This window comes from Melitaea cinxia, chromosome 2 (assembly GCF_905220565.1).
Source record: "Melitaea cinxia chromosome 2, ilMelCinx1.1, whole genome shotgun sequence".
Taxonomy (NCBI): domain Eukaryota; kingdom Metazoa; phylum Arthropoda; class Insecta; order Lepidoptera; family Nymphalidae; genus Melitaea; species Melitaea cinxia.
The window spans coordinates 15211067-15230842 of record NC_059395.1 but is presented as its reverse complement, the minus strand read 5'-3'; the positions used below and the strand labels follow the sequence as shown (position 1 = coordinate 15230842).

The 19776-nt window shown below is 33.9% G+C and overlaps 2 protein-coding genes across 2 annotated transcripts in view; one reads left to right on the top strand and one right to left on the bottom strand.

Annotated features, from left to right (window-relative positions):
• Positions 1–4243: 4243 nt before the first annotated feature.
• Positions 4244–6592, top strand: LOC123665709 (zinc finger protein with KRAB and SCAN domains 7-like). The gene is made up of 3 exons (XM_045599973.1): positions 4244–4773; positions 5498–6094; positions 6301–6592. The coding sequence occupies exons 1-3, from the start codon at positions 4322–4324 to the stop codon at positions 6521–6523; spliced, it is 1272 nt and encodes a 423-aa protein (XP_045455929.1). The 5' UTR covers positions 4244–4321; the 3' UTR covers positions 6524–6592.
• LOC123665685 (ATP-dependent helicase brm) overlaps positions 6587–19776 on the bottom strand; it is a 27054-nt gene continuing 13864 nt past the window's right edge. The window contains exons 16-29 of the mRNA XM_045599951.1: positions 19395–19572; positions 18697–18939; positions 18207–18373; positions 17557–17745; positions 16353–16511; positions 15397–15568; positions 13822–13931; positions 12974–13094; positions 12379–12564; positions 8850–9046; positions 8434–8562; positions 7952–8078; positions 7601–7781; positions 6587–7314 (exon numbers count right to left, since the gene is read on the bottom strand). Coding sequence (XP_045455907.1) covers positions 7175–7314; positions 7601–7781; positions 7952–8078; positions 8434–8562; positions 8850–9046; positions 12379–12564; positions 12974–13094; positions 13822–13931; positions 15397–15568; positions 16353–16511; positions 17557–17745; positions 18207–18373; positions 18697–18939; positions 19395–19572 — 2299 coding nt within the window. The 3' untranslated portion in view covers positions 6587–7174. The remainder of the gene's footprint in view (positions 7315–7600; positions 7782–7951; positions 8079–8433; positions 8563–8849; positions 9047–12378; positions 12565–12973; positions 13095–13821; positions 13932–15396; positions 15569–16352; positions 16512–17556; positions 17746–18206; positions 18374–18696; positions 18940–19394; positions 19573–19776) is intronic.

The window sequence follows — 19776 nt, the reverse complement described above, 5'->3', positions numbered from 1 at the left end:
TAGTACGATAGTGTCGTAACTATTCGTTCGCGTTAACGCCGCTGTACGTCACCGTTATCGATGGGTGCTAGTATGGAGCATAAAGAAAGTTAGTCGGGCTTCAAAGCGTATATAAGGTTAGGTTTTGATTCTTCCTTTAGCAAAACTGAATTGAAAAATGTTTTATGTCTCAGACTCTGCCCCTGTATATATTTACCCATATATTAGTGTATTATCTATGTATATATTACTCATTTATTTATTATCAGCTTAGTGATAATAGTTTGACAATATACCTAAAAATAATAAACATTATTTTACAGTCTGGCAATATCCATTTGAATGGAAATTTCAACTTATTATCCCTATATTAAAACAAGGATCCAATCCTCCTTCCATCCTCATATCGCCCCATAGCTCTTTCATCAGTCCTTTAAAAATAATTATACATTTAGTCAAAAATCGCCTTGAGTGGTTCGTAGAAAGTAACTCTTCTTTCTTCGTCCCAGTTTGGTTTTCGGCGAAATAAAAGCACGTACGACAATATAGGTATATATACTTTGGATATAAGATTAGCTTTTTCTGTAAATAAATTTGTGCTTTCAGCTTTCCTAGATCTGTCGAATGCCTATGATAATGTCATTGTATCAATACTAAGACAAAAATTATTGAGTCTTAAAATTCCCAGCAAAATTATTTCATCTATACATATAATAAAATGGTAGGAAAGTCAAAACTGTACATTGAATATTTTTTTTAAAGAATACTTGGGGTGTGATCTACAATCGATACCGAAGCCAAAAATATAGTTTTTAGAATTTTTGTCTGTATGTATGTCCGGGATAAACTCAAAAAGTACTGCATGGATTTACTTCAAATTTGGCACGAATATTATTAAGAAGACAGGTCAACATATAGGCTACATATTATCATGCTATCACCTACCGGGAACGAGCAGTGAACCTTTATTTCCTCAACGCATTCTGTAACAGCGTGTTATCCAAAGAGTAAAGTAACTTGCTTATACAAGTGTAATCTAACGACACTTAATTGAATGTTGTTGTTATTATGTTAATAACCATGCTATATAAGCTAGCTTCACACTATATAAATCACGCAATATAAGTAACTAAGCCGATAAACATAATTAAATGAATATAAGTAGACAAGACAATTTTAAAGCAGCGCCATCTATGAGATTTTCTGTAGATATGAAATGTAAAGAAGAAACGGGTAAATGAATGTTATTTTAAAGGGTATAATCGTAGGTATTTTTGGTGCTGTATAGCGTTCACGCAGACGACGTCGCGGCCAGCAGCTAGTTTATAATATATATGCTTACTGATAGATCAATTATTTTTTACAATAATAACAAAAAATATTTAAGAATCTTCACCAAAGGTTTACCTCAAGGGTCAGTTTTAAGCTCCTTGCTGTTCAATTTGTATACCTATGATTTAGATTTAGTAATTGACAAGAATGTTGATGTTTTGCAATATGCGGTTGACTTACTTTTATACATAAAAGGAAATAATATTGATGTTGAGTCTGCAAAATTAACAGAATCTCTGTATTATCTTAAACGGTGGTTAGATAATCATGGTCTCGATTTATCACCATCAAAAAGCTACGTCGTCCTTTTTCATCGAATGCGTAGAGTTCCATTACTTCATGTGACTTATGATAATAGTATTATACCGCAAAAAAACCACCATAAATTTTGAGGTATTATTTTAGACGAAAAACTTTCAGGATCTCCTCACTTTGATTTTATTATAAACAGATGTGAAAGAAACTTAAATATTATGAGATGCCTTGCAGGTGTATGGTGGGGTGCCCATCCTTTTTACCTAAAATTGATATATAATGATTTAATACGTAGCATATTAGAATATGGCACCTTTTTGCTAGAACCTGGGTCTATGTCGGGATTTAAAGCATTGCAAAATTCAAAGTAAATGTCTTATGATCATCTGTGGGGCCGTGAAAACTAGTCCTTTTAATGCTTTACAGGTTGAATGCTGTGACCCTCCTTTGCATTTACGTCGTCAATATTTGGCAGGCAAATACCTCTTTCGCTGCCTTCAACTCACTGATCATCCAATTATTGCAAAGCTTCAGCAACTTGTTTACTTTGTTTCTAATAGTTCGTATTGGACAAATAAACCAAACCCGTGTTTAGTTACAAGTTATTTTAAATTTAAATCTCTTTCAGCTCCAATTCAAAGCTCTTGCAATTTACCAATCTTGTTCATACAATGCCCTTACTTCTATTCTTAATGTTGTAAGCATTCACATAGAAAAAACAAATTCTTTTAGGGCTGATGAAAAATTTAAAAGAATAATTGAAACAATTTAGCGATTATCATTATATTTTCACAGATGCGTTAAAACATTTTGCCAATAGTAACGTCGGAGTAGGAGTTTTTATATAATATTTATTTAATATAATATTGTTCAAAAAATCAACCTCCCTCCTGAATGTACAGTATTCTCTGGGAAATGCTTAGGTATTTTTAAAGCTTTAGAATATATCACGTTAGCTAAACTTCAACAATCCATAGTTTTCACAGATTCATTAAGTTATATTCAAGCTCTTGTGAAGAATCCTTTTAAAATTAAACAACAGCATCCGTATATATTTGGTATTAGACAATTATTAACTGAGTGCACTGTGAAAGGTCTCTTAATAATGCTTGCTTAGATCCCTAGCCATTGTGGAATAGAGGGGAATGTCAGAGTAGATACTCTGGCTAGAGAAGCTACAATAAGTGGTAACCTTTTTCCATATAAAATTTCCTACCCAGATTTATTTACTTTGCCCAAACTTTATTTGGATAAGTCTTGGCAAGTTTCCTATGATCATAGAAGAAGGCAAAAAGGAACGTATTATTTTAGTATACAATTTGAAATTTTGGTAAAACCATGGTCTTATAATATGGATTTTAATAGAAAAGGCTGTAGCATTATATCGAGACTAAGGCTTGGTCACACTTGTTCTCCACACCATCTGGCTAAATTTAAAATTATTTCCAGTTCGTCCTGTTTTTGTGGTTATGAAATTGGGGATATTATCCTCTTTTATTCTCTTGTGCACTTTTCAACCGCTCCCGTTTCCTGGAGTCACTGATTGAGTATAAAATTCCTTTTCCTACATCTATAAATTGTTTATTGTCTTCTAGAAAGTATGATATATATAAAATTGTATTGGATTTGTATATTTCTTAATAATATAGACATTTAATATGTTATATATGTTTTTTATTTATTTTTTATTTTCTTTTTCATCATAAAATATATAACTTTATTTCTTCCTATCCTGTTCTGAATCTTGTCATAAATTCCTCTTGTCAGCTATCCACAATTTTTGAACATTTTCCTTAATTCCTGTTCGTCATTGGCAATGCATTAGCGTGCAGTCCATAAAATAAAAATCACTGGATTGTTAGTGATAAGTAACTCGTCATTTTAATTTGAGTATGAGGAAGCCCCTATTTTAGCTTTGAGGCGACTTGAGGTGAGGTATCGTACGAGGACAGCCGAACTCATCCGATTGTCGGAGAAAGCGGCAAGCGTGAGTCACGTATGCCTCACGAGTAGCTAACTTATAAACGATACACTACTTTTATTTTTTATAATTATCACTTTGCGTTTAATTCATAGAACGACGCGTTTTGATGATTAAACGTTACATATTATTTAACACTAAACCAAATATTTATTCATAAATAATGTTTTGTTTTAAATGATTTTTCAAATTGGAGTACCTGGGTTACCGAGCCTAGCTCGGTATTTTTAGTAAATCGTGTTTTCTTCGAAATCATATTTAAATAGGAATTACGTATTGATAAAAAATGAATAATATTTTTCAATTTTACCGACATAGTCATTATTTCATTGGGTACATAATATCAAAATCATAATGTGTGTACCTGTGTTTTCAAAATTTCGACTTCTCACCTTACTCATTCTCTAACTCGCAGTTCAATTCTGAAATAAGTACTTCCACCTCATCCTCAAAGAATCGTCCTCATTGAGGTGAGAATTAATCTTCCTCGTCGATTCCTCGTGAGTCGCGTCACTAATGTCAATGTGAGGACGCGTAAACGAGTGAGGTGGTTCAATATTGAAATTCGAGTAACTCTTTCAATTTGTGATCACGAGTACCTCAAATGAGGCACCTCATGAGTGAGAAACCCATCTCTAATGTTTGTTTATCTTCCATTTGTATTTTGTAATTTGTATGCGCATGTATTAATTCGAAATGAATTAAATTTATTTATAGGAATTGATTATAAAAATTGTCTTTTATAAAATTTTCCCGCTGTAGAAAGGAACCACCATGGACCTACTGAAGAAGAAATTTCATATTCAAATGGATGTTTTTAATTATTTATCGAAAAACGAAATCATAAATATATGTCGTATATGTTTAAAAAAAGCACATCATGTAAAAAATTTATTCTCTGAACAAGAAGAGTCGAAAAGTATATTAATCAAGATTCACACATGTTTCCAAATAATTTTAAACTTTGAAAAGTATTTTCCTTCAGTAATTTGTGAGAAGTGCTTAGATGAATTAAATATCGCATACGATTTTCGACAAAAGTGTGTAACCTTTGAAAAACGATTTTCTAATTTTTATAAACAATTATCTGGGAAATATAATGATAATAATGATAGTAATGAGGTTGAAGAAATTAAAACTGAGAAAGTTATTGAGGAGACATTGCCATCAGTGTCCGATAAACAAACAGATGTACCAGTAGCCAATCTTATACAAAATAAGTCTAGCGGTAACTATTTTTCTATCTAATAAGTACGATTTTATTTTTGTGTTACATTAGGAATTCTAAACATTTAATGAAACAACTTTTTTCGGATTTTATCGCGGTTTATTATTATCTTTTGATTCCCGACGTTTCAGATACTTTACAGCAACCATGGTCACGGGGGGACTCCCCCCGTGACCATGGTTGCTTCATTAAATGAGTAAAATTCGCGTAAACATTAGAAAACAATTCTAAACATTTTTGAATATCATATCAGATATCATATCAGAGCGCCGACACGGTCAGTCGGAGACGCGGGTTCGAATCCCGCTGGAGCAGTCAATTTTTGATATGATATTCAAAAATGTTTATTTTTCTATCTATTTAGTGCTTTTCTGCCTCTTAACAAGGTTTCATAAATCAAATTGTGTTATTTTAAATGGTATTTATTTCTGGCCCATAAAATGAGAAATAACATTTACACATATTATCCAATTAAATCATCTTTGTAAATACAGTGATCACTAAAATCTTTTATACCAATAGTTGTAGGTTTGATCACAAGGTAAACAAGCAAATATTTGTGAGTAATGTGGATGTTTGCCCTAATCTAATTGTTTGTGTTTTGTATTTTTTTTTATCCTTATTGCATTTTATAATTGTTTATATAATTAATTGCCTGTTTTAGAAAAAGCTAACCAAGATTCTAAAGTAAACATGGCTATTAACAAGCAAAAGCCATATATATGTACAATTTGCAACAAGGTACTAAAAACTCAGACATCATTAATAAAGCATAAATATTCTATGCATATAAGAAGAAAACACCTCGGTAAAGTAACAGGGTTTGGGGCAGATAGACGGTATCATTGTCCCAAGTGCTTGTATAGCACTCCTCACAGTCAAACTCTAGTAAATCATATGAGAAGGCATAATGGAGATCGTCCTTATCACTGTGAATGTGGTAAAAGTTTTACACAATCATCAAGTTTAACAGCACATCGTAAAACACATAGTGATACTACGAATTATACTTGTGCAATGTGTGGAAAACAATTTAAACATGCCTTTTCATTAAAAAAACATTTAGATGTTCATGGAACTGGAAAATATTCATGTGATCTCTGCCATAAACAGTTAAAATCTAGACAATCTTTACAAGACCATATGTATCGCCATTACAACATAAGAAATTATAATTGTGAAGATTGTGGTGATACATTTGTTACTTGTTCAGAACTAATAAATCATAAAAAAAAGCACAGCAATATAAAAAAGGTTGAATGTCATCTGTGTGGTTATAAAACACACACTAAAAAGAATCTAATTATTCACCTCAAAAGGTAAAGGATCTGTTTTTTAAATCCTTTGCTTATCCTATATTTATAATTATTGAAATTTTAATATGCTAAAGCATACTTTTGTAGTATATACGTGTGCCTGGAACTCATTAATATTGTAAAGATCTTCCTAATAAACAGGAATGTGAATTAAAATAGCGTTTCATGCTCAATATTTTCATTATTATAATGGTTCAATTTTGTTTCAGACATGCTGGTGATAAATCTTGTAAATGTGATAATTGTCACATGTCTTTCTTCACAAATGGTGATCTACAACGCCATAAACGTGTTCACACTAGGGAGAAGCCTTTTCCTTGCCCCACATGTGCCCAAAGGTTTACACACAGCACAAGTCTCAACAAGCACATGAAATCTGTACATGGTATAAATAGTAAGTGGGCAGATATTAAGTTCAAAGTACGAAAATAAAGACTGACTCTTTGAAATTGATGTCATTATATAAATATGTGAAGTTTTAATAAAAGAAATATATAGATATTAATTACTTTATTTACCAGATGTGTCTCCTCTACAGCTACATGATTCATTGGATGTCTATAGTTAAAAGATTGTTTACATAAATATCCCAATATTTTTTTTTCATTTATTTTGTATTTTTATGAATAGTGAAAACAGAATACTTAAACTTACATTCTAAATTACAATTATACATTAAAATTACAGTCGAATCAGATTTAAAGTCATCAGTTGCAGAGCAGCAGTCTGGTGAAGTTTCTAATAAAATTAATATTTGCATTAATTTGGATAACCTTAATGCGAAAATCTCCTAAATAAATGTTGCTGTTTACATAATCATTAACTTAAATAAGTAACCAGAAAAAAAGATATCGTTGCTATTTTGACAAAATTCTGTCTTATTTTTAACAATTATTTTAGCTATGTGCTAATTTCTAATAGGTCTAACAAAAAATTCTACAATGAAATATATATAAACATATAAGTATATAATTAATAGATGAATATTTATCTGGAAATATAGAAACTGATTCAACAGTTTTATTTGTAGTTCTTTATATGCTTAACAAGGGCTTATCTTCACTGTACGAGTACGAGCCATATCTAATCTTCTTCATAATCTTCATCGTCAGAGATATATTTCCGCTTGTTTCGTTTCCTCAACGGTGTGCTCTTACTTTTGTTTTTTAATTTGATCTTCATCTTCATAGAACGATTTGACTCTCCATCTGAATCTTCTTCATCTGTAAAAAAATTCTATATAAATAAAAATGCATCACCAAAATGTACTAACTAATCCATGGGCATAACTTCCGAACTTATACCAAATTGGATAATATTTTAATAAGGTTTCTGTAGAAGAAAATTGAAAAAAAATTGTTGACTGAATGCCAATTATTTATTTTCAAAAAAAATTTTGTATTTATTTTCAAACATTAATTAAGATTGAGTTAGAAAAGTAATGAAAATTGAGTCCCCTTTCTAAGATTCCATTAATTTTGGTTTTTTTTTTAATCAATATTGTTTTACCTTTATCAATGTCATCCGAATCATCTGAATTTTGTCCACTCTCGTAGCGACGTCTTATTTCGATAAAAACATTACGAAGGCGAACCGAATCTGCGTAAATTAAGGATGATTCCTCATTGTAGGTTTGAGCATTTGCACATAATGTGAAGAAATCACGTTCCAAATCAGAAATATCATTATACTGGAAAAGAATAAAATAGATTATTTAACGTTTTTTAACTAACAAAAGTTTTTAATATTATTATTTTATTTTAGGACAAAGGCGATGCCATTGTTTCCTAACCACAATATATGTGGTTATGTGCATTTATTTAGTAATAAGGTAAAAACATTTTAGAGTATGTCCTTTACCTTTCCATCTTCAATCCGGTTCATTATTTTCTTGATATCTAACGGTTTTTTGATAACATCGTAATAGTCCGGAAGTTCTCGCCGTGAAGGTAGTTTCATAAAAGGCTCTGATAACACTCTGCCATTTCTATAAAATGATATTTTTTTTTTATAATACTAAAACTTAGGAATATTAGGAGACATATCAGTTGCACTTTGAAAATAGTGTTAATTATTACTTTAAAAATGTATATTTTTAAGTTTTCTAATCAATACAATAAATTAAACATTAATATTTTGTGTCAAAATATTTAATAACTCAAAAAGAAAGTAGTTCTTTATTTTGACTAGGCTGTTGGCGCAGTTTGTAGTGACCCCGCTTTGTACTCCGGGGTTTGTAGGTTAAGGAACAGACGACCATGTGTGTTATAGATATTTATTATTATTCGTTTATTTAATCTTAAAATAATTAGTCAGTCTTAGTAGTAAAATATTACACATACTCATCTGAATAGTCGATAACTTTTTTCATAATATTTTTTAATCTTTTTTTAAGTTGGTTTATTTCTGTCTTGCTCTTCTTTTTTGAAGAACTTGGGATTTCCTCTTCATCAGAATCATCCTGATTACGACTAAAATTAAAATTAAAACAATATTTATTACTTATATATTGTTATGGTATACTTAACAATGAACTTAGATAATTATTTAATTATAAATTGTAGTATTTACACAAGTAAGATACTTGAAATTTTGCAAAGATTTTTAAGAATGAGCTAGTTGAAAGATAATTTCTATTAAATTTAGTAATTTTTTAAGCAAAACTATGTATAGTAGTAGTATAACTATGTACTGATAACATTGAATTTTAATCAGCGTTAGGTGTGAATACAGTAAGGAGGTTGTAGTGTGGTAGTACCGTCGCTTGCGGCCCCTCTTCCGCTTCTTGTCGAGCACCTCGTCGTCGTCGTCCTCCTCCTCGTCTTCCTCGAACTCCTCGTCGATGGCCTTCAGCCACTCCTTTTCCGTCAGCGAGTCCGTGTAGTCTACTTCTTTACGTTGACGGGAGCCACGCCCTAGTGTCTCATCTTCATCTAGGTAGTTCCAACCTTGACCCTGTTGTTTGTTATTATGTAATTATTACCTACTCACCCAGTGGTCGAAATTCGAGCATAATTCATTTTTATAAGTTTAAACATTATTAAGGTTCTCTTGTCAAAGACTTTACTTTTCTAATAATAAACAAAAGAGTATATGCGTGTGATTGTCAAATACATATTAGGGTGTGTAATGTTTTTTTTTATTGATTTAATGTACATGTAATACATAATTTTAAATAAATATTAGCATTCTGAACTCCTCTATATAAACTATCAGTGTGCGAAATTCCATACTCCATATACTTTCATACAGAGTTTTTGCATCACATTAATATATAAGAAGATACTATATTTCGACGGGTGCAAAGTAAAAAAAGTTAACTACAATTTTGAGTTTTTTTTTTTTATTGCAGTAACTAACTAAAAACTTTATATTTTACAACATGGCAAAATAAAAAATACAAATATCACCTCATTTCTTGTACTTTTGTCAAGTAAAAGAAGACAACTACTGCTGTTTTGTAAAATTACACGACGTACATGCGTTCAACTACCACCTGGCCGCTTTTACGCAGTCCGCACGGGGGGCGCACGTTCATTCCTATTGTGTCATCAGTCAGATGTCATATGCTTCGCCGGCCGGCAACAATGTTTGTTTGTTTTGGTTTTTTACGTATTAAGGTTTGTGTGAAAGTGTTATCATAATAATAAACCATTTGAATAGATCACAATAGACATGGAAAGACGTTTTTGGAAATTTTTGGAATTGGAAAAGTCATACTTATAAATATATGAAACATCTTTATTAAACCCAGATTTATTAATTCCTATGCAGAAACGACCAAGTGGTAGTTAACTCAGTTGTCATATTTTTAAGCACAATGTAGAGGCAGACAACTGCAATATCTCGTAAATTAAACATAATTAGATGAAATGAAATATACAATTGTTTGTCTTTCTAAAAAATATAGCAGTGATGAAAATTTCAACAAATTTGGTTTGAAATTGACAAAATGGGAGCACTTTTTCCTATTTTGCGAATTCCTGAAAAGTTGCTGTTTTGTATATAACTCTTTTTACTTTGCACCCGTCGATTTGTTAAATATGTCAAAAATAGTTAATTATCTAGGACAATAGAAAACAGCTAACGGAGGTTTACAACTCGCTTAATGTCACATAGTCACCACGTCGCAACCGCCGTCGTTCATTTCATCGTTGGATACTAATTGCAATAAAGCATCTATACAAATAATTAAAAAAAAAAACAAAAAACCCGCCTGCGTGAAGAACAACTAATAGAAAATCAACTGAAAAAGCTGGAACAAGATAAAAATTCAATATGCACACAAAGTCAGCGAAATAAATAGAAACAGTATCAAACATTTTGTGCTGTACATTTAAAATATATTAATACGGTAGTCCTTCGGAACTTTATGCAACGTCGTACATAACATGCAGTCGGAGACATGCACAAAGAGAGAATGATTTGACTTATCCTTCAATTTCATGCCTCCGACTGCATATTATCTATGACGTTGCATAAAGTTTCGAAGGACTACCTTATTAATATATTTTAAATGTACAGCAAAAAATGTTTGATACTGTTTCTATTTATTTCGCTGACTTTGTGTGCATATTGAATTTTTATCTTGTTCCAGCTTTTTCAGTTGATTTTCTATTAGTTGTTCTTCACGCAGGCGGGTTTTTTGTTTTTTTTTAAATTATTATTTTATTTATGTCTTTTTAGTCAGACAAATTACGCAATCGGTTCAATTAATTAAAACAGTTTACATCATGTGGTTGATTAAGTAAATTTTTAGGGTCAAGAGAACTGATAGCAAGCCCGGAGAAAGATCTCACTCTGCTCAAAGCAACGTAAGCCTGACCTTTAGCAAATAGGTGACTGCTTAAATCAACAACTATTAGTTTTAATATAATGAAATTATTATTAAAATTATTTGTTTGTATTTGGTATTATGTATTTGTTATTAATTTTATTAATGTAATTGTAAATTGGTGTGACATTTATTAATTTTTATTTGTAATTTTAATTGTATGTTTTTTTTAACCATTGTATTTTATTTGAAAGGCTACACCCCGAAGTTGATCGTCGCCTAGGAGGCGAGTTTGACATGGCATAGGCGTGCGAAAGAGCAAAGTCCACATTTTTTAAACTTTAATATTGTATTTCTGTCTTAGTATTACGGTAATAATAATCATGATATACCTTTTTAAAATCCTTGTATTGTGCCCTTCAATTTGATACCCATATTGTAGTATTCGAGAAAAAAAATTTTTTTTTCATTAAATACAATGGCTTCGCACAGCCGCCATGTTTGATTTTTTTTAATGTCACCTATCTAAGAACACTTGGGCAGCAAAGACGAACCTAACGATACCTCGGTTATGTAAATCCGTTTAGTGGTTCTGGAAATATGAGGTAGTAAAGAATATTACATACATACATACATACAAGATACGCGCGAAAAACATAACCCTTCCTTGGCAGTCGGGTAATAAATACAATTGGAGTGTCCTTTTGTAATATTAAAATAACAGTTTTTTACTAAATGCATATGGATGTATACACGTTACGTATACCAAAATAACATTTTTTACAATTTTTGTCTGTCTGTCTGTTTGTTCCGGCTAATGTCCGAAACGACTAGACCGATTTTGACGGACTTTTACTGGCAGCTAACTAATGTAATAAGGAGTAACTTAGGCTCTTATTTTAGAAATATTTATATTATACATGCGAATTGAACTATAACTTTTTTGTTAAATTCCACGCGGACGAAGTTGGGGGCACAGCTAGTAGATACACATAATACAGATAATATATAACAATATTTAATGTGCGAAACTATTCTTGGTAGCTTTCCAGCTTCTTATATGATATAAAACTTCTTATAGGCATTGTAATTTTTAAAATAGAAAATTTTTAAAATGATTTTTAAGAAATTTATGTTACACTAGCTTTGCCCCGTAGTTTATAACCCACGTTCATTTGAGAAAATAGGAACTATAATATTACATAGAAAAATTTTCAATTCGCTCTAGTAATTCCCGAGATTAGCGTGTTCAAACAAAGAATCAAGATCTTCAGCTTTATAGTATTAGTAAAGATATTAGATACAAATCCACCTACAACAACTTTTGACATAAAACTCGTTCGTAATAGCCTATTTTAAAAATAAGAATGTCATTAAAGTTGGTTTGAAAAGAATCAAATTTAGAGTTATTTGAAAAAATCTAACCACTTGAAAACGACCTCTTAATATCAAGCCAAGGATAAAAAGTTTCAACTGACTGACTCATTTTAAGTTAAGAGTGCTAAGGGCTCACCTTGTTGCAGACAACCTCGTCATCGTTCTTGACGAGCCAGTCGGGCAGCTCGGACTCGTCAATGAGGCGCGATTGCGTCTCGGTCTTCTTGCGCTCGAGGTCGATCTGCTTGAAGATCTCCAGCTCCTCCTCCGAACGGGCGATCATCTCGTTGATGAGGTCGTCGTCTGGTACCTCGTTCTCCTCCTAGTAACAAACATTTATAAAATATATACTGTGGCGCAAAAAAAAATTATTAAAAATAATAATTATTAATTGAATATACACAAAGTTGTCTGTTCCTTTGGTAGGAAAATTGATATTTGTGCTTAAGTAACGATGTATGGTAAAAATTTTTATCCTCTATAAATATTACATATCTCAGATTTTGAATACTTTAGATCTACATATGAAAATTTTTAAACAAATACACATAAAATTCATATTAACATATTTTACACTTTTCTATACTCAAGGCCATCTATACTATTGACATCTCGAGTATTGTGGCTTATATAAATTTAATTTGTTGATAGCTTTGAAAAATTGTGAATGATAGTTGTTAAAATGTATGCTTTGGCACCCGTAAAGTGTACTAAATTAAATATAATATTACCTCTTCATCATCTCCATCTTGATGTAAAATGCTTTGCAAAAACTGTTGCCGCTCAGAGCCCGTTGATTTTTGGTCGAACATACCAGCCTGAATAACTTTTTCGTCCATGTTAAGTTTATATCTGGATAGACAAATATTGACAAATTATTATATTATATCGTGCTGTGTGGTTGCGGCATTAAATAATATAGCCACCCCCTCTCTTCCCGTGAGTGTCTTAAGAGGCGATTAAGGGATTAACACAGTTCAACTACCACCTTGGAATTTAAAAAGCCGACAGATGGCGGAATAACTATCCAACTGCTGGCTTTGAAATACGGTGTGACAAAGCCAGCCCTGCGGTCACCAACCCACCTGCCCAGTGTGGTGACTTTGGGGAAAAAACATGACTTCATGCCATTTTTGGCGCGAACTTGTGGAGGCCTATGTCCAGCAGTTGACTACGATAGGCTGAAGTGAAGTGATTATATAGTTTATTTAATCTGAATAGGTAAACATTACTTATTGAGGACTATTAAATCATGAGTAACTATACTCATGATTTAATAGTATGGCTAAATTATTCAATTATATTTCAATCTGAAGCTTTGGAAAATACCAAACAATTGTAAGTTGTAAGAACATTTTTTGAGTATAGAATTTAGAAATTAATGTTGAGATTAAGTACAACAATTACTCAGACAAAAAAAAAAACTAATCTCTGTACAAAATTATATTTAATAACATTTTACTAGACGCTAGGAACGTTATACCCGTTTTTCTAGCAAGCTTCTTTAACAAAGTGTTTATTTCTATTAATGAGTTTCAGTTAATGACTATGAGTATTTTAATATTTTGCTGCAATTCACCTAGCGGCAGCTAAAATTCGTTCTTCAACTGAATTCACAGTCATCAGACGCAACACGCGTACTTCATTTCGTTGTCCGATACGATGCGCACGATCTTGAGCTTGCAGATCCTAAAAATACGACATAATATAAACAATTTATATATAACTAGCTGTGCCCGCGGCTTCGCCCGCGTTGAAATCAGTGTGTCACAAAGTTTTCCCGGCAAAGTTCCATTGAAACTCTCATCAAAATCGGCTTAGCCGTTGTTCCGTAAACCTTCCTCTTGAAGCCCTCTCTCTATTGGTGAAATCCGTTCAGTAGAGTTTGAGGGAATCGATCACATACACTTTTGCGGACTTTGGTTTATAAAACACTAACTGTTGCCCGCGACTACGTCCGCGTGAAGCACGCGTCGCGTCGAACAAAATGGTTCGTTGAATTCGTCGGAATTGTGATACGAAATAATGTAGTAATAATATAGTATTGTAGTGTAAATATGTTTAAAACATACTGCATGCAATTTAGTTTTTAATATGGTTCTACGTAACTATATGCCACGGAATAGCGTAACGCACGCTCCTCCGTAACTCCGTGACGACAGGGGTAAATAAAAGGTATTCTAGTAACGTAAAGGTTAGATATTGTAAAAAATATTTTTTTTTGTACTACTTATTGATCAATATAAATGTTTCTTGAACACATAGGGTTGCAACGCGGTTACTTTGCTTTAAATCGAACTTGCTGTATATGTTTCATACAAACTATCAACCCCTATTAAACCTCCTTAGCGGTGGAATATCGCAAAAATCCGTTCTTAGCGGACGTCTACTAATTATAATCTACCTCCCTGCCAAATTTCATCTTTGTCCATCCTCGATGAATGGACCATCCAGCAGTTCTCTATAGAGCATACATTTTAAATTTCAAGTCTCTTACTTCAAAAACATAAGACTTTCATAGAAACTTCCAACCCCCGTTTTATCCCCTTAGGTATCGAGTATCGTAAAATGCGTTCTCAGCGGATGTCTACACTCTATAAGAAACCTACCTGCCAAATTTCAAGTTTATAGCTGTTATAGTTTCGGAGATTTCGTGATGAGTGAGTCAACGTACCATCCCTCCGTTTTAACTCCAAAAGGGAGTTGATTTCTAAAGATACATTATTTGGTGACCTTCTCATCATCTATAGAGCATACATTTTAAATTTCAAGTCTCTTACTTCAAAAACATAGGGCTTTCATACAAACTTGCAACCCCCGTTTTACCCCCTTAGGGGTCGAGTTTCGTAAAATCCGTTCTTAGCGGATGCCTACGTCCTATAAGGAGCCTTCCTGCCAAATTTCAAGTTTGTAGGTGTTATAGTTTCGGAGATTTCGTGATGAGTGACCTTTCGCGTTTATATATATTATAGATTACAGATAACAACGTAAATATTTTGTGTGTGTGTGTGCGCGTGTGTGTGTGTGTGTGTGCGTGTGTGTGTGTGTGTGTGTGCGTGTGCGTGTGTGTGTGCGTGTGTGTGTTTGTGTGCGTGTGCGTGCGTGTGTGTGCGTGTGTGTGCGTGCGTATGCGTGTGTGTAAGTAGTGCGGCACCTGGTGCGGGTTCCAGTCGGAGTCGAATATGATGACGGTGTCCGCGCTCTGCAGGTTGAGGCCGAGCCCACCTGCGCGGGTCGACAGCAAGAAGATGAAGTAGTCCGAGTCCACGTCGTTGAACTTCTTCAGGAGCTCGCCGCGGTCTTCCGCCTTCGTCATACCGTCCAATCTATACACATGATATTTACCGATTATTTGTATACTTTAATGGCATATTTTTATGATCTTAACTAGCTGACTAAGATAAGATAAATTACGCGTCACGTTGTTTGTTCGCGATGGACTCCTAAACTACTTAACCGATTGTAATCAAATTTGCACACCGTCTGCAGTTTGATCCATTTTGAAAGGTAGGCTATATTTTATTTTGATATAATAATTATTATATTCACAAAAATAATAATAATAATAATGCGGTACAAGGTTCGTCAGACGAGGTAGTATTTTATAATATCTTTTATACTTTAGTGTTATTTTAGAAACAGTGCACTGTTCAACTGTTGATTGTTTTTACTGCACTGATTATCACATAAATGGTATTTTTGTTTCTGTAAATGAAATAAATAAATGATAGGAAAAACATACAATGAAAGTATATTAAAAAAACTTTGTTTTTTTTCAATAGCTCTATATTTCAATAACTTGATAGCGCTGTGGAGCGCGGCGTGGGTGGTGAAATATGCGTAAGTGTGCTTACCCGAATTAATAAGTTCTTTGCAGAGAAATACTGCACATAGCTCATTAAATTGTTTATACTTATGTGTCGTATTTGTTAAATAATTAGCCAAAGACACTTTTCCACGCGGACGAAGTCGCGTGCGCAGCTAGTAGCTTATAAATATTAATAATTAGATAACTACATTTTATAGTTTATAGTCGTAATGCATTGCAAATTTGCAAAGGAGTATATTTCGGATATTATAAAATTATTAAGAATAAAAAAAAACACTTGCCTCAAATACTGGAAAGCCCTCCATGAAAGGTAGTCTTCAATGATGGTCATACACTGTGTCATCTGACAAAACACGAGCACTCTATGGCCAGTTCTCTTCAGTTTGGGCAAGATGCGGTCCAGAAGCTCAAATTTACCAGACACTCGATACAAATCAGGCCTGTATGGAAAGAATTATTAAATTATTAGGGCGGATTTCGATAATATATTTGCGGTACTTACGCTTTCTTACGCAATTTGCAAGGAATTTATAAACAACAGATGCACCAAGCACGCCACCTAGCACATCGTTCGATATAATCACCTACCCTCACTCATTATATTACTAGTTATTCTAACGTGTATAAAACAATCGATGCAACCGCGGCTAAGGCAGTCTTGGCTCTGGCTTGGCTCGATGCACTTGTTGTATCCTGCTAATTAGCTTAACCTAGACTCATTCAATAATTAATTTGTGCAAACGAATTAATTTTACATATCGATCTATAATTTGGCTAGGCAGTGCGGACAACTCAGCAGCAGTGAGGGTGAGCGTTGATGTACATCTCAAAGGGGATCTCCTTAAACCTACACCTAGGTTGTAAGTCCTAGGCACTGCTCTGAGTTACTCCCTCTGCCACACGAAGGACTCGGCACCCGCATGGTGAATCCATCGAATGCTAAGAAGTTAGTCTCCGTCCCGTTAACTAATAACTATCTCGCGTTCCGTGCTGTGCACCTTTCTACTAAAATAACTACCTTTCTGCTAAGTCATTCCTGTGTTATAAGAAATTGGTGATATCATAAATTGTTCTCTTGTGTCAACATTGACCACTGAAGCCCACAGTAGTCAGAGTACTATGAGACGATGAGCGAGAGAAATCTACTTCATGTCTTCATCTGACATATTTATAACCAAAGATGATAGATAACACCTAATCCAATATATCTGTTATTTTCAAGTTTGAGTGATTGTGTGTTGCGTTACCTATAACACAAGCATTAACTTACTTTACTTTAGGAACCATCAACCCTGTGTGTGTTATAGATCTTTAAAAAAAATGATATTACAACTACTTTAGTAGTGGTAATTATATAGTGTTACCCCAAAAAAGCTCAAACATAGCTGCATTAAGTTTTGACCCTCTTCTTTATAACTATGAAGAGGGTCAAAGTTTAATAGAGATGTTTGCCCCAACCGTGGGAGGTATGAAGGCAGTACCGACCCAGTGACCACACCGCCGCCGGTGCCGATGTGGTCGCAGAACTTCTCCTCGATGTGCTGGAACATGAAGGGGTGGTTGCAGAGCTTGCGCAGCTGCACGATGGTGTTCATAAGCGCTTTCGCGCCGCCCTTGCCCTTGTTGCCCTTCTCCGAGCCATCCGTCAGCAGCACGCCCTTCGACTGCATGTGTCTGGATACAAGTTAAATTCGGTTTTATTACTTTTATAGTTATACCTAAACGGCACCCACTAGATCTCGGTTCGACAGATCCAACTTTTACGAGCTCCAATATACGAAATATATAAATTTTTAGCATAAGTTTAATCAATGATAACAAACAGGACCAACAGCTTAACGCGCTCTATAAGGCGGGGTGAGTGGGAGCGTTTAACTACAAACACCGCGACACGAAAATTTTATATATAATCAATACGCATTTTAAACAAATTTATCAGCTTCATCCTATGATTACACCTGCTTAGGCTCAATCTCGTGATAAATTTTAGTAAAAAGTATTTGTTACCTCAATTGTTATCAACTATCCAAATAAAAAAATTTAACAAAAAGGGTTATTAAACAATTTTAGCACGAAAGAGCAAAAATTACCTAATCTTCACAAGTTTTTCCAAGAATATAGAAAGCATAACATACTTGTATAGCACGCGTTGCAGGCCACTCATGTCGCACTTGATGATGTACTCCACTTTGTCAGGCAACTGGCTCTCCACCTCCTTCTTGAGTCGCCGCAGTAAGAATGGACGCAGGACTTTGTGCAGACGACGGATGATAAGGATCGTTTCTTCCTCGTTCAGTTCCACCTTAACGAAACATTACAATTATTTAAATTAAATTAATTATGTGCAGATCTAGGCGCCATGCATTTATTACGATGACTTAAGAAGGGGAGCAAGGTAGATATGGTCTTTTTCTTACAGCGATTGAGGAAATACTATATATAATTATATAATTTAGTAAGATCACAATAGTGCGCACAGTTGAGATTATATTTTTGAATCAAACACGGTGAAGAGATATTTTAGAAATAAATACGAAATAGGCACCACCCTATGAGAGCTCGGCAAAGTAGGAAATCGAGTACAAAAAATGTTCAGAATAGTTCAGTAGGGTACGGAGTACGTACCTTCTCGCCGGTGGTGGCGAAGGGCGCGTTGAACCACTGCTCGAAGGTGGAGCAGCTCTTGAAGATGGAGGGCAGCAGGAAGTTGAGCAGCGCCCACAGCTCGGGCAGCTTGTTCTGCAGCGGCGTGCCCGTGAGCAGCAGGCGGTGCGGCGCCACGTAGTGCGTGTTCAGCACCTGCGTCAGCTTGCAGTGGTGGTTCTTCATGCGGTGCCCCTCGTCGATAATCATGTACTTCCACTGCACCTGGGGGGGGGGGGTAGTTTATTACACTTACCTAAGTAGCTGAGTCTGGCTGAGCTAAGCCAACGTTTTTGAATAATAGATATAATAGTCATTTGATTAGTAGGTTTATTTGGTGGCTTAGCTTTACAGAAAATTTGATATATATTTGTTGCTCACGATTATATATTATTTTGATAGTGATTATAATGGGAACTTTATGCTTTTTTTTTAAATTTGCTGTACACCAACAGAATAAATATTTCAGTAAGTCTGATGTTTACAGCTAACCTACAAAAAGAGGTACACTAATGTAAAAAATATCAAAAACCGGAACTGAAGTCTAAAATACTAATCCCATAACAAAATAATCATCTTTCATTAAGGTTAAATACAAAATAACCAACATGTAGAAAGTTGCCTATGTCCACTAATGAGATGTTATAAGGCAATAAGGCAAGTCAATATAGATAGAGTACCTTGGCCAGCACGCCCTTGTCCTTGATGACGTACTCGTAGGTGGTGAGCAGCACGTTAAACTTGGTGGAACGCATCTGAGTCTGCACGAGGCGGCGCGACTGTGGCGAGCCCTTGTACGAAACCACTTGCACGGTGGGCGCCCACTTCTCGAACTCCAGGACCCAATTTGATAGGGTACTTGACAGGAATAAATTAAAGATTAGTAAAAACATTTTCCTCAAATATTATAGCCATTTAAATTATTTTTATTGAAATAAGTTTGATCATAAAGAGGTTACGAGGAGACATTAGTATCTTCGATATTCCTTGCACTCGGGTAAAGAAAACCTTGTATTACATAATCGCCTAAAATCTTATATTTATCATAATGCGTATCAATAC